The 12,342-nt window shown below is 36.7% G+C and overlaps 1 protein-coding gene across 1 annotated transcript in view; it reads left to right on the top strand.

The window, feature by feature from the left end:
- SNTG1 (syntrophin gamma 1) overlaps window positions 1-12,342 on the top strand; it is a gene marked incomplete at its 5' end in the record, with an annotated part of 87,093 nt that overhangs the window by 23,721 nt on the left and 51,030 nt on the right. The window contains one exon of the mRNA XM_025214786.1: window positions 6,128-6,280. Within this exon, the coding sequence (XP_025070571.1) occupies window positions 6,128-6,280 (153 nt within the window). The remainder of the gene's footprint in view (window positions 1-6,127; window positions 6,281-12,342) is intronic.

Here is a 12,342-nt window from a genome sequence, read left to right as displayed (position 1 = left end):
TTCCTGAGGCATAACAGGAGGTTCAGAACCTAGCACTGTGTATGTATAACTGAGGTTATTTTCCCCCACGTGCATTACCTTGATGTAATTCTGCTGCTTCAAATTTTTTATTTATTTAACAAAAAAAAAGGGGGAAAAAAAGCATTTTTATTTGGAGAGTAGGATATTGGTGATCTAACATTCTCTTCTTTTGTAACCACTCTTTCTCCAGAGAATCTGTTTTTAATTGAAGTCACAGAGAACAGTACAATTCAATCATTATCCATCCTATTTGGTTCATATGAAGTCATTATGTAGTCAAATAAAGTCCTTTTTCAAAGAAAAAGAGCAAACTACTGTGGGTTAGCATCCATGTACTACAGGGAAAGAGAACAGAGTAGCTGGCCTATAATAAATCCTCACCCTATTTTAGTTCATTGTTACTAGTTTATATATATGTATCCTTAGACAATCATCCTGTATCTTAGGTTTGATAAAGGGCACACGTAAGCGGCTAAACCAGTTATTGGAGGATTTTATCTACTTTCCTCCATCTATGTTCTATAAAAAGGTAATAATATAAATGATTTCTCATGAATTGGAGTGCTTTATTTGAATTTTTTTTTTTAAATACTAAGGTCACCTTCACTACCACATCTGCTTTTTTCCATACATGCCTGCGTGTGTATATATTTCATTATATTACAAATTTATTACTCTTACTTAATATGAACATCATTATTAATGTATGAGGGCATATGTATTTACGTAAACATACATATGGACAGATTGTGACCACCGTATTTAATATTAGTGAGTGGTTACTGCCATAGTCATTTGCCAACCATGGGATTACTCATGGCAAAACTGCTCAGCAGATGTGGGTAAGAGATGTACAATCTTGTCTAATGCAATCTATGCAAGTTATGCACAATATAGGTAGCCCAGTCTTGCATGCTTCTTCTGAGCACTTAATATTAGTTTCCTGAGTACCCTTAACTCTTGTTGATTGCAGTGGAGGCTCAGAGTACTCGTCTCTCACAGAAAGGAGTCCAAAAACTGGTTAAATTATTTTTTACTAAAATACCAAGAAATTAATACAGCATGATATGAACAAAGTTGACAGAATTTAAATAAAGAAAGTACACTTTTTGGAAAGGTAAGAAGGTATGATGATGCCATTACCCAGTGACTATGTAGCATTCCACTTATATTTGAAAAGATCCGGTTAATGAGCCATGCTGGTTTCCCTTGGACAAATTTATTACTCTCACTTAACATGAACATCATTATTAATTAGGCAAGTAGGACTCACACCACCCTGACAGCAAAGACACTGGGTTACGTTGCATCTGGATCTAAGCCAGAAACCATCCTCAGAATCCATTCAGTCAGTTTTGTTGCAAAGCTGATGCTTGTATGTGTTAAATAACTAATTTGACCTTTTGCAAGTGGAAAGTTAAGACATTAGTAGTCAAACTTTCTCCTAACCTTTCCCATCCTGTGATTATATCTTCTCCAGAGAATTTTATTGTTGGTTAAGTTATAGATTGCCATCATCAAAAATCTCTTGCTTTGAGGATGATCTCTACCATGGCTCATTGAAGGGTCTTGAGATGCCTTAAGAGTCTAATTCTTGAGCCACAAATCCATCCACAGACGTTCCAGGTCTGCTCGGGGAATGGGAGGCCATAGACCAGGATTTCTCTCCTTTTCCTTCCTCCACTCTTTTCTCTGCTTCAAGGCTGAGGCACTTTACCTGGAAATAGGCAGCTGCTTGGTTGAGGTTGTGATGTCACTGGAGTTGGTTGGCAGCCAGCTCCTCCCTGATCTTGATGTCAGCTTCAGTTTTCTTAAGGTGTGCTTTCAAAGTGTCCTTGTAGTAGCATTTCCTCTAGTCATCACAAAATCTCAGGCTGTTACTACGCTGAGATTAGAGCACTTGTTTTGGGAGTAGAGTCAAGCATCCACACACAATGGTTAGTCCAGTGAAGCTGGTACTTGTGGTTCACCAACTCAGTGCTGGTAACATTGGCTTCAGTAAGAATGCTTGTATTTGTGCGGTGATCTTCTCATTCAATATGGAGGATTTTCTGGAGGCATTGTTGGGGATACCTGTCCAGGCTTTTGAGATGACAACAATAGATCACCCACATTTCACAGAGATAAGAGTGGTGATGATGTCTGCATTGTAGACCCTGATCTTGGTGTCTTTCCAGAGATTACAATGAATAAAGACAAGCTGAAGCAATTTTCCAAAGGAAGCACTTGAGCACCAGATCCAGTGCTGGATCTCCTCATCAAAGTTCGCTCTCTGAGAGAGGTGGCTGCCGAGGTAGGGGAAGTGCTCAACTACCTCCAGGGTAATTCCCACCATGGTAATTTGGGTAAAAGGGTCACATTCATGGGCTGAGGCAGGCTGATAGAGAACTTTGGTCTTCTCTGTATTGAGAAAGAGGCCCAAAGTTCGGCAGGCTTCTCCAAAATGATCCAGCACAGTCTGGGGTTTTCCTCAGTGTGCACAAGGATGGTGCAGTCATCAGCATATTGAAGATCAAGAATGCTTTTGATTACTCTGGTCTTTGACTGAAAAGTCCCAGACTGAAGAGCCCTCCATCTGTTTGGTATTCAATGTCAATTCCAGAAGGAAGGTGGTCCTTAATGAGAACCAAGATAATTAAAAAAAAAAAATGAATAAAGAACTAATAAATCTATTCAATCATTATCACCTGTTGAAAGTATTTATGAAATCATCACAAAGTCAGCTAAAGTCCACTGCAAACTAAGTAATGATAAAAGTATGTGACTGTGTTGACCATTAAATTCCTGAATACATTATAGTTATACAAACATAAAATATCTCATCAACAAAATAGGTTCCAGAAAAATAAAAGCTAATTAATAATGAAAAGTTTCTTCTATTTAAATACCAGAAAATTTTATCTTGGATTTTCAGAATCCTTTGGATAATTGCTCATGTTTCCTAGTGAGCAAATATCACCCTATATCCACATTGTATATATGAGATTTACATAGCAATTTTTATGTTTGAAAGCTGTCCACATAGTAATCAGTCTATTGATACCTTCCTTTATAACATTACACAAAGTGGAAGTAGATGTACCAATATCACCCCCTGACATGGAGTATTGCATGCCTATGAACAAATGAAAAAAGGAAAGATTAGAGATGGCAAGAGAGTTATGCATAAATAAAATCAATATTACATGCATTACATATCATTAAGAACAATAGCTACCAGAGGAATGGATATCACAGGATTTTTTTGCATAATGAGGATTACTTAAGTTCCTACAAACCCATTAAATAACTATGATTGACAGCTTCACAGTCTGAACTGATAGTCATCACATTTAAACTTTGTGGAACTATGCTGGAACGTGTATTCTAAGACCAAGGACTGCTCAATAAGAATTAAAAGTATGGACCATTAGTCATGTTCATGTTGCTTATGATACTGGAAATCATTCTATTGTATGGTGGGGCTCTTTTTTTTTTCAGTTTAGTAATAATGATTTGTTCTTCATCATAACAAATATTGTCAAGAATAAATTATATTCAGTTCAATACAATACATTACTGTTTCCTATTGAAACAGTTCTTAGATTTGCAGGGCCATCATGTGAGCCCTTCTTTGGAATATTGTGTGCACATTTACTCGTTTATTTTTCCAATGTACTGTGCTTATGAAGTACATTCACTTATCTGAGTATAGCTCTTGAACCCTAACCTAAGACCAGGGGATCCAGTATTGGACAAGAGCTATGATACTTCTTCCAACAGAACATAAGTTGTTATTTAACAATGTCTTTAATAAGACAGTGACAGATTTATCCACTTGTCCCTTCAAAGCTGCTGGAAAAGCGTGCACATCTGGGGGTATGTTTAGTTTTAGTTCTTATATTTGTGACTGACCAAGCATAATGGTGTTTTGTGTTATTCCTCCAACACAACAGTATCCAACTTGTGACACAAGGGACACTTATAAACATTGAGGCTCCAAATTTAGTCCTTCAGTGGGAATGTCTTAAGAAAGTTTGTGTTTGATTTTCAGTTGCAAATGTAATTTCTGGGCCATGCTTTGCAAGGTTTAATTTGAAGTGTGTGCCCCATCACCTTGGTGATAAGGTTAGGGTTGTCAACTCCTCATCTGACTGCCACCACTTTTTCTAAAACTCCAGGTGGTATAAGGTATGGAACAGTTTGTATCCCTTATTCATAAAAAGTGATAAGGTTTAACTGGCTCTGTGTGCATGTAGTTAAGGGTGCCATTTCTCTGTAGCATAGCCATCAAGGTCAGCAAAGGATAGGAGAAAAATACTTGTTACTGAGAACCAACAACCACTTATGGGTCTATGATTTTCTGTCTCAGCCCCAGTGGTAAATAAGAGTACCATTAGAAATTTTTGTCAGCTGGCTATTGTCTGCAGGGGCATCTATACTAGTGGCAGATATCCAAAGTGTAACACACACAGGGCAAGTCTACACATGCACTTTAATGTGCAGTAGCCTATTTTACTGCACATTAAAGTGGCGCGTAAAAAACCATGCTATTATACTAATGTGCAGTAAAATAGGCTACTGTGCATTAAGTGTCACCTAAAAAGCATGAGCTTGTGCTACTGTGCATTAGTGCAGCCTAATGCACATTAACTTAGTACCTGACATTGGAGGTACTAAATTTAATGTGCATTACGAAAAGTACAGTAATGCACATGTAGATGCATCCCCTGAGTCGTTCCCTTTATTCACTTCCCACATGCTCCTTGACTCAAGCCCCAAATCACTTGCTAACATGAATATGGAACTTGAAATGGCCTTCTGGGCCATCAGGTCCAGTCTTCTGCATTCATAGACTACCGTTAATCAAAGGTAACCCCCAAATTACCACTTTGAACCCTTATCCACAACTACAAGGAACACTTTCCTGAAGGCCAAGAATGAATACCGAAAGGAAGGAGGGATAAGAGCAGTGCCACTACAACAACAGAGAAGTAGTTAGTTAATGTATGCTTATAAGACCCTAGGAAAAGGACTGTGTCCCATACCATAGAGGAAGGCAAAACCCCCCACAATCTGTGCCAGTCTGAGCCAGGGGAAAACTGTCTTCTTGACCCCAAGCTTGGTAAATAGTATGGTCCCTGAGTGAAAGACCAAGGACCTCTAGGTTTCCAGTACTAACAGGAGCATTAGCATGCTTCAGATAAAAACTTCAAGCCTTAGCTATGGTCAAGGTCTAGCTGGGTATATGTAATAATGAAGCTATGCTTTTAACTGTGTTGGTAGAAGGAAATGTTCAGAGAGTCAAGACTCATGTTTCCATCATAGCTTCTTAGAAGTTGTTTCACTTTGATGTTCCCATACATTAGTTATGTCATATTTCTGGGTGCAGGTGTTATGTTTTTACAAATATGTATAAAGGTACATTTTTGTCTGAGTTTAACCTTCAGTTTTTTCTGTTTTCAAATGTTCTTCATGACTGCTGTGAATTTCTCAGCATAATGTCAGTTACAGCTCCTGGTAGTTAATAAATGTTAGGTTTTTCTTCTTCTGATATCAAATGTATGTTCTGGTCATACAAGTACTTTCTTTAAAACCCATAGACAAGGAATTTTTAACATTGGATTTTGTAAGAAATCACATATGGACTCTGCTACTGTTTCAAAAGACAGTACAAGGATAAATTGACTGCTTGCACTGAAGTGTTCTTTCACATTACTTGTGAATCTTTTAGGGTTCGATTAATTTAGAGAAACTTAGGCTACATTGTGCTTTACCTTTACTTTGGATAAATGGAGGACACATTTTATAACCACTTAATTAGTTTAGAAATTTTTTGTAACCTGCATGATAATTAGCTTGTTAAGATGTTGAAAGTTATGCCTGGGGTTCTGTAAACCAAAATGCAGCTTTCTGTTTGAATGTGCAGCTCTGAATATAAATTTCCTGCTTCAGATGTTTTCAGATGTCAAGGTTTAGGCCCAAACATCAGCTATAATTCTGAATTTTGCAATATGTATGAAGTTAAAACTGCCACATTTTAAATAATGTATTCAAATCATAGGTATTTACAGTAAGAATTATTAATTGATGTATGCCAGATTATATAACTTCAGGTTTTCATTAGGACAGTGATCTTTTGGACCGTCGGAAACACTGTTTTGGTGTCCAGTCTGAATCTGGAGAAGACCTCTACTTTTCTGTGGAATTAGAGTCTGACCTAACACTATGGGAAAAAGCCTTCCAAACAGCAACTTTTTTAGAAGTTGAACGGATACAGGTGAGACATCTGCCATGATGTTTTGGTACATTGTTATGTTATATTTCATGATGGCAATTGATAAGAAAAAACACCAAATGAGAGAGAATTGTCTGGCCTTCTACTGGGTAATTCATGTTCTTACTATTGTTTCTATGTAGTGTCAAAGTTTTTCTTGGTGTTTTGATGATCTGTCTGTCTGTTATTTTTTTCTGTATAGTTCATCTCATTTTATTTAAACACAATAGCACTGTTCCTTGCCCCATAAGGTTATGACCTAAAGTCTTCAAAAAACACTCATGAACTCAAATGATAGCCTTTGATTTTTATAGGTAATTAAAGGCTATTATTAGACAATACAAGAAATGATGATAAAAAGAAATGATGATAAAAGGAAGGGGAAGAAAAGGGGAAAAAGAAAAATGTGGGAAAAATGTATTAAACAACCAGGATAAAACAGTAATATGAACAGCACTATGATGCAATCAGAGCACATAAAGATCTCAATTCTGCCCTCACCTACAAGAATTACATTCTCATTACAGTTGATGGGAATAGCACCAAAATAAGTAGCTTAAAATGTTTTATTTTCCACACAGTTACTGTTGTTCAACTTCTTGTTAATTTTTAGATAGCAGAGCACAAATAGCTGACAGCAAAGTAGACATTTGTAGTGGCTTATTATGCCTAGTATTATAGATCGGATTGGAGAATATTTAAGAACTATCATTTTACTGAAAAATTAATGCGTCAATATGTAAGTGATAGTTTGTGTTAAAATGGCAAAAAAGAATGTCAAAATGTTTTTGTTTCACCTATTAATAGCTATTTTACTGATCTAATTATGAGGAAAAATCTTTTAGGGACATCTTTTCAATGAATGTCATTATGAGTTTTCATTCAGCTGTATCTAGAAAAACTCCTATTTGCAACTAAGTAGAGTATTTGGCATCTACATGTTAGATGCTTATGTTGGATACAAATGCTACTCTGTGCTCAAGCCTGAGTTTCTGTGCATGTGTCTCTTGTGTTCTTTGAACATCTGCTCTGATTGTTTAAATATATTAAAACTCAAAGCCAACATCACAACTGGGATAATATTAGTTTATATCCTGATTCCTATATAATAAAATAACTGTCACAAAAAGCAAAATGGTTTTATTTTCAATATGCATACTTTTTTCCATAATAGTAGGCTCAGAAATGGCAATTTTAAGCTTGAAAATGTTATACTTCGTTTCCCTTTATAGGAATATTTCCTGTCTTTTGCCTTTGAGTGTTAGGCTGAAAACAATATACGTGCAGATTCACTCTTTAAACACAACAACAAACAATTCCCCTGACTGGTAAATATTTGACATGCCTCTTCCTTCTCCTGTCATTGACTGCAGCGTTATTTATAAGCAAAGTATTAGGCCTTCAACAGAAGAAAATAAACAAAGGTCTGTAATTATCATTAGTACTCAGGATACTTCATCTTTCGCCATTTTCTATATGGGTACCTGCTGTGCCTCTGCTGATTGTTGGCTTTTCCTCTTAGGTTTTAAAGTTGAAATTTATTCAATATGTCCCCATTTCCCCAGCAATATCTTCTTTAATACACTTATTCCAACAGCACCCCCACAAAGATAAGCAAACCTTGCTTTCACTAAGCTGAAAATATATTTACTTGCTGAGACTGAATATTGGTGATAAACAAACTTGAGAGATCAGGCTAATAAAATGAATTATTTTTGTGAAATAGACCAAAAAAACCACTGATTGAGTGACTTAGCGTATAAATGAAAAATCACCTTTCTTTTATACATTTTACCTCCACCTTGACCTATTTTCTCAGTTGCCACATGAAGGTGGGGGAGAGAAATTCAAATTAGAGTCCCTTATTTGCCTTTAGTTTATTCTAGTTGACTCAATCTTTTCTCCCAGAAATTTGGTGCAGCTAGATATCAAACATACACTAGGTTTCCAGGTATCCAGGTTGTAGCTGTATTGGTCTAGAGGTAAAAGGAATCAAAACTCATGGAAGAGGTGATATCTTTTATTAGACCAACTAAATATTTGCAAACATATTATTGTATTTATCTGCAAGCTTTTGGGCACACTCTCTCCCTTCATCAGGCATAGGAAAGAACAAAAATTATAAAAGATTTCCTAGGTAGAAATGAAAATTCATATTTCACAGGAGAGCTGAAGGTGTGGTAAAGTCTCCTACTTAGACTAGTCCATTTTCTCCAGGGTAGGCACAGAGAAAAGTTGAAACAGTCTTTTAGTCTCTTTACTTCAAAGTTGACTGGTGGCAAGCTGGATGTAGGAAATATGCCTCCGTGGATAACTATGCTTTCAGTAAGCTATTTACATTTACGGTTAACTGTGGGTGCATCAACATGTGATGCTACATCACTGTAGTGATGCAGTCCTTCATTATGACATCGCTCCGGGAATGTAGTGCCTAAAAATAGCCACGTGTGGCACACATGGCACAGTATGGACTGTTACTGAACTGTATTTTAGTACTTCCAAAAGGAAGCAGTAAATGATGGTGCGGTACCAGTGGTGCCATAGCAGCATGTATCGACATGCCCAGTGTGTACAAATCCAAATACGTGTATATTTTTCTACCCCGTGCCATCTTTTTTTTAATATATATTTCATTTTGGATTTTATTGATTTTCCATTTGTAAAATATTATTAAAATGTGGGCTGTACTCCACCTTACTCTTACACATATCAGTATAAGTTTTTACTAGTAGAAATTGGTGTAGCTGCGCTGAAATCTGTTGGGATCCTAATATGATATATTTTTAAAATAATATGTTACAAATACAATTATTGAATAATATGTCAGACTAGGGCCACAATTCAGCAAGGTACTTAAGCACATACCTCACTAACATGCATGAGATATTTATTTGAAATACATATCCATAGATTCTGCAGAGGAACATCTATAATGGAAAAAAAGTAAACGTCCTCAGGACAGATGTGTTTTAGGAAGCAAGCAACCCAAAAAAGCAGGAGAGCTAGTAACAGTTTGTCATTAACATGTAAATGCTGTTCATGGATGCATGCAGACATAGCAAGTGAAACATTTCATAAAGGAAACATTTCAGCCAAGGGAAGCACATATGTCCCTCTGCCATTCCCAACTGGAATATTTTGAAACACCACAGTCTCTAGTGTCACCCAGGCAGAGCTAACGGAGGTTGTAATGATCTGCAGCTCTGCTGTCCTGTCTCCTACCCTCCCACTCCCCTCACAGGGGCAAGAGATAGAGGGGATGGGAGAGTAGGAAGCTGATGAAGAGAGGGAAAGGGGGAGTGGGGAAGCAAGCAGTGGTTGGGCTCCCCAACCCAGCCACTGGCAGTTTGATGCTTCAGCTCCAACCCCTGCTAGATCTCCTCTCCCCATTTCAGCTGAACAGAGAGGTTAAACAGAACTGGGACTGGATGGCTTAGCTTTGCAGATGGCCCCTGGAGTTGGCAGGCATCTGGCAGGGAGGGAGGGAGGGAAGGAGGAGTTGCAGGTGCAAGGGGAAGAGAGGGGAATTCTGGTAGGGTTTGAGGAGAGCTGGGACCTGAAGCAAGATTAATAGCTGCACAACTGGCAGGTTGTCCATACCCTCTCCTTGCCTGTGCAAACATAATAAAAGATTAAAGGTTCCACAATAGTACCCCTTTTTAAAAGATACTGTTTTTTAATGTTACATTTCAGAGGGCTCGTATGTTTGCACAGGTGACCTTTCAAAATATTTTAGAGGCATCCCTGTGTTGCTGCAAGTGTGTCTTTATGTGATATGTTATCATTTCTTTTTAATTCCTTTTTGATACAGCAGTAAGGAACATCCATGGACATGATAAGATTAAAAAAAAACCCTAAAAAAAAACAAACCCAAAAACCAGATGACTAACTGAATGTTGCCAAAGAGAGGACTGTTTCTGGCTGTTTTATTGCATCTTTTTCAATTGTCCATGAAGGATTTATTATACCGTACGAATGGACTGAAATCAATTGAATGTAACAGTAATCTCCCTTGGTGTCCTTACTATGTTGAATATTTTACCCCTTTCTTTATGGACCACCTTTCTTATTAGTTTTCTCATTTATACTGTAGCCGTTCTCTTGACAAAAGATGGAGTAAGATACCTTGTGATTACAACTTAAAGTTTGCCTCCATAGGAAAGTCTGAGTTGAATCTTAGACTTACAATGTGTTCTCTGAGATTCAGATATAGTGTATAGTAAGCTTACAAAACATCATGCTTTCCATAATTTAAAAATCTCCTTAGACCTGTAGTGTGTACAGAAAGCCTCAGGTCTAAGGAATGTAAACCTTTGACTGTCTCCTCCTGTACCTAAGCTTCTGAATTATTCATGGACCCAGTTTAAGATTCTGTGCTGTGTGAGTGCATGGGATTGAAAGATGAAATATTGCCAGGCTTTTTATTTGGGATGCTTTCATTTTGACAAGGTTACATATTTTTTGTGTGAGAAATCAATAATCAAGGGCAAATTGAACAATTTTTAAAAAACTTTTAGATTTCTATGATACCCATAAGAACTTCTACATTCTTTGTGATCCTCGAAGTGTTCTTTATCTAATTCTCTCAAAGGTCATGAAGTAAAAGATGAATTAAAAATGGCAGAGACATTTGAGGTGAGAAAGAGCTCGTACTGGAGAAAAGAAAGAGAGTAAATTAGTTTGCCAGTTTATCCTACAGTACATATTTCAAGCTCATTGCAAAATAATAAGAATATGAATTATAAAATGAATACTAATACTAATTTTGCCACAATAGAAAGGACACCTAGTTGTGGGCTGATACTTTTGTATGTTATATGATGTACAACATAAAACAAAAAGATGGTCTTTCCTGAAAGAGTTTACTTTGCTCAGGCCATTATGAATTCTTCTTTTTATACCTTTCCCTTGATAAATGTAGCTCATATGCCTCTGAAAGATTTCTAGAAATTACAAAAAAGTATAAACATGATTCTTAGCCTGGGGTTACTTTTAATACCAATGTTGCATGTAGGTGGAGATTCTGTTCATAAGTACAGGACTGAGGTGCAAAGTCAACACAATCGGTGTAAAATAACTATATTTGAGATGCTATCTTTTTGCCAAATTTTAGTCCTCTGTATAGTTGATTTTTAATGTATCTATATCCTGGGGGGAAGATAAATAAAGCAGTTGTTGTTTTATGCATTTTATAAGGAGGTAAAGAGAGAGAAAACTCTACAAAACTACTAGGCTTTTGCTTTCCCAGATTTCCAGTGTTTGAACATTAATACATTTTCACCAGTATGAAACATATTATTTTCCATTTACAAATCCACTTTTTAAGTATTAATTGAAAAAAAATGTGTTACCAAGCCAAAGTAATCTCATCTCCTAACAACAGTGATCAAAGTGAAAGTTTTCATGTTTGTATCTTAATAGCAGTTTTACTGCAATTCCAAAAAACACCTCTTCTTTTTGCAGAGTCGAGGCCAAATGAAATATAGTGGTGAGCTGAAAAATGAAATCCTGATTTTTAATTACTTTATTTAGTCAAATATAAGATAAGGTATTTTTCCACCCAATCAACATGTGGAAAAAAAAGCCTCTTGTATTGCATTCACATAAAAGGAAACCTCACTAAATGCATTGTCTGTTATTAAACTGCTGCCAAAAGCACCAAGTAGACAAAGTTCTTTGGGTAGATGTGATATCTTTTATTAGACCAACTAAATAGATGGAAAAATTATTTTTTGTGAGCTTTCAGGCACAAACACCCTTCTTCAGGCATAGAAAGAATCTGATGCTAAATTGTGTATTCTTCCGGGTAGAAATAAGCCAAAAGCATTATGTACTCAGTAATGGAAACCATCTATAAAGATGATTAAATGCAGCTAATAATGAGTATGATTATAAAACACATAGCCTACATGGGGCAAACATAATGATGGGAACCTTTGGGGGGGGTTGACCTCAAAAAATAAAAGTGGGCAAGTGTTCCACCCATAGGGTACTGGCACCAGGCTTGTAATGTACTTTAGTACCACTTCAACACTGGGAGAGCCAGAGCCAGCCCCAACACTTCT

This window comes from Alligator sinensis, unplaced genomic scaffold (assembly GCF_000455745.1).
Source record: "Alligator sinensis unplaced genomic scaffold, ASM45574v1 scaffold1007_1, whole genome shotgun sequence".
Lineage (NCBI taxonomy): Eukaryota > Metazoa > Chordata > Crocodylia > Alligatoridae > Alligator > Alligator sinensis.
This window is presented reverse-complemented; position numbering and strand designations above follow the sequence as displayed.